The sequence below is a fragment of the Geotrypetes seraphini genome, chromosome 6 (assembly GCF_902459505.1).
Source record: "Geotrypetes seraphini chromosome 6, aGeoSer1.1, whole genome shotgun sequence".
Lineage (NCBI taxonomy): Eukaryota > Metazoa > Chordata > Amphibia > Gymnophiona > Dermophiidae > Geotrypetes > Geotrypetes seraphini.
In genome coordinates, this window is record NC_047089.1 from 5,325,696 (window position 1) to 5,327,783 (window position 2,088).

The window sequence follows — 2,088 nt, forward strand, 5'->3', positions numbered from 1 at the left end:
TCGCATATCAGAAATTCAGGTCTTGACTAGAGACCCACTTTTTTCAAAGGCTGACTAATCAACCAGCATGCAGCACCCTATTCCTCTTCCTCTCCTGTTCACCATTCCTCAGTTGTCTCCTCCCCGCTCCATCCCTGATAATCTTCCTACTATGATAAGCTTTTCCACTTTTATTCTTTTTATTTGTTGTGAAAGGCGGAATATTGAGCACTAAATTTATCAATTCTATTCTGCTTTTTGGTGATGGAAAAACCATGCTACAGGCAGGAGTCGCCCACTGCAGCTTGCAAAAATAATGATGGAAGAATGTGGGTTTCCTTGTCAACCCAAGATGACCTGATAATAAGCTATACTTGATTCTTGATGTATACCAGCCTAAGATGATCTAACTTGACTGTACACATGTGAAATGATAACCTGTCTGTCTAAGCATTATATACGTCAACCTGTAATCCATTCTGAGCTTGTTGGGGAAAATGGGATATAAAATGAACCAAATCAATAAACAATCACATGATCATTCTTGAGGGTCATTACAATGACAATCAAGTCAGTCTCTCTAGCCCCAAGAGTCCCTTGTTTTATTTTAACTTCTCTCCATGTCTATTCCAGACCTTATTAATTTAATTACTTTATTAGGATAAACAGATATAAATATTTAAACTTTAGACCTCAGCTCATCCGCTCTCTTGTTTTTTGGAGTATTGTTTCTCCTACAATGTAATATTTTCCATATCCTCTGCTGGACTTGCTTTGTATTTATCCCATATACTATGGGGTTTACTGTGGGTGGGATTATGAGGTAGAGATTGGCCACAATGATATGAAAAGAAGGAGAGATTTTGTGTCCCACCCTCTGTAAGAAAACCGTGAACAGAAATGGTATGTAAAACACAGCGATAACACAGATGTGGGCAGTGCAGGTGCTGAAAGCTTTCACTCTGGCCTGCTTGGATGAAAGTCGCACAACGGCCTTGAGTATCATGATGTAAGACAAGGAAATAAAGAGCATATCCAGAAACACTACAGACAGAGCTGCGCTCATCCCGTATACCGTATTGACTTTTATATCGGCACAGGCCAGCTTTGCGACGGACATGTGCTCGCAGAAGGTATGATGAATAACGTAATGAGCACAAAATGGCAATCTTTTAATAAGAAATGGAAATGGTGAGATCACCAAAAGACTTCTCAAAGATACGGCAAGCACAAGTTTAGCAAGGAGTGAGTTGGTTAGGATAGACGTGTATCTCAGAGGATAACATATTGCAGTGTAACGATCAAAAGCCATTAACATCAGAACCCCAGATTCTGTAGCTGTGAAGAAGTGGACAAAGAACATCTGGATCAAACATGCATCAAAATAGATTTCCCTGCAATCAAACCAGAAGGCAGTCAGCATTTTAGGTATTACAGAGGTGGATAAAGTTATGTCAGTCCCGGACAGCATCGAAAGGAGAAAATACATGGGTTGGTGGAGACTGGCTTCCGTTTTGATAATAAACAAAATGAGAGCATTTCCTAAAACTAGTGTGACGTACAGAGCACAGAAGGGGATGGAGATCCAGATGTGCACAGCTTCCAGTCCTGGGATACCTTTCAGGACGAAGAATGGAGGATGGTAGTGGGTGGTGTTGAGGGAGGCCATGATGCCTTGCTGACGTCAGACTCGGTTCCACAAGAGCTTTGGTTCCTTGAATATAATGAAAGAAAGAAACTAATTTTGCACTGTGCAATAACACCCCGAATAGGACGCACACAACACACTCTCGTAGTTAAACAAAAATATACATTATTAATTTGTGGTGTGGCTGTTTTGTGTCCCCAGTGCACAGTATAATTGTAAACTGCTCTGACACCACGGTATATTAAATTAATAAATCCAAGAATATATTCCACACTCCCAATCAGTAGGGATACTTTCCTTATAAGTCTCACTAATCTAATCTAATCCTTAGGTTTGTATACCGTATCATCTCCACGTTCGTAGAGCTTGACGCGGTTTACAGTAGGAGAAATAGGAAGGAACTATAACAGAGGGTTAGAGGTAGAAGTGGGAAGAAAATTTAGAGGACTTGGGATGCCAAG

At 40.5% G+C, this 2,088-nt stretch overlaps 1 protein-coding gene across 1 annotated transcript; it reads right to left on the reverse strand.

The window, feature by feature from the left end:
• Nucleotides 1-658: 658 nt before the first annotated feature.
• On the reverse strand, nucleotides 659-1,648 carry LOC117362326 (olfactory receptor 52E4-like). Its single transcript, XM_033948556.1, has one exon. The coding sequence runs from the start codon at nucleotides 1,646-1,648 to the stop codon at nucleotides 659-661; it is 990 nt and encodes a 329-aa protein (XP_033804447.1).
• Nucleotides 1,649-2,088: the final 440 nt, after the last annotated feature.

What these genes read in the sequence shown, in the direction of transcription:
- LOC117362326 (XM_033948556.1), bottom strand. Translation starts at nt 1,648, where the DNA reads ATGGCCTCCCTCAACACCACCCACTACCATCCTCCATTCTTCGTCCTG.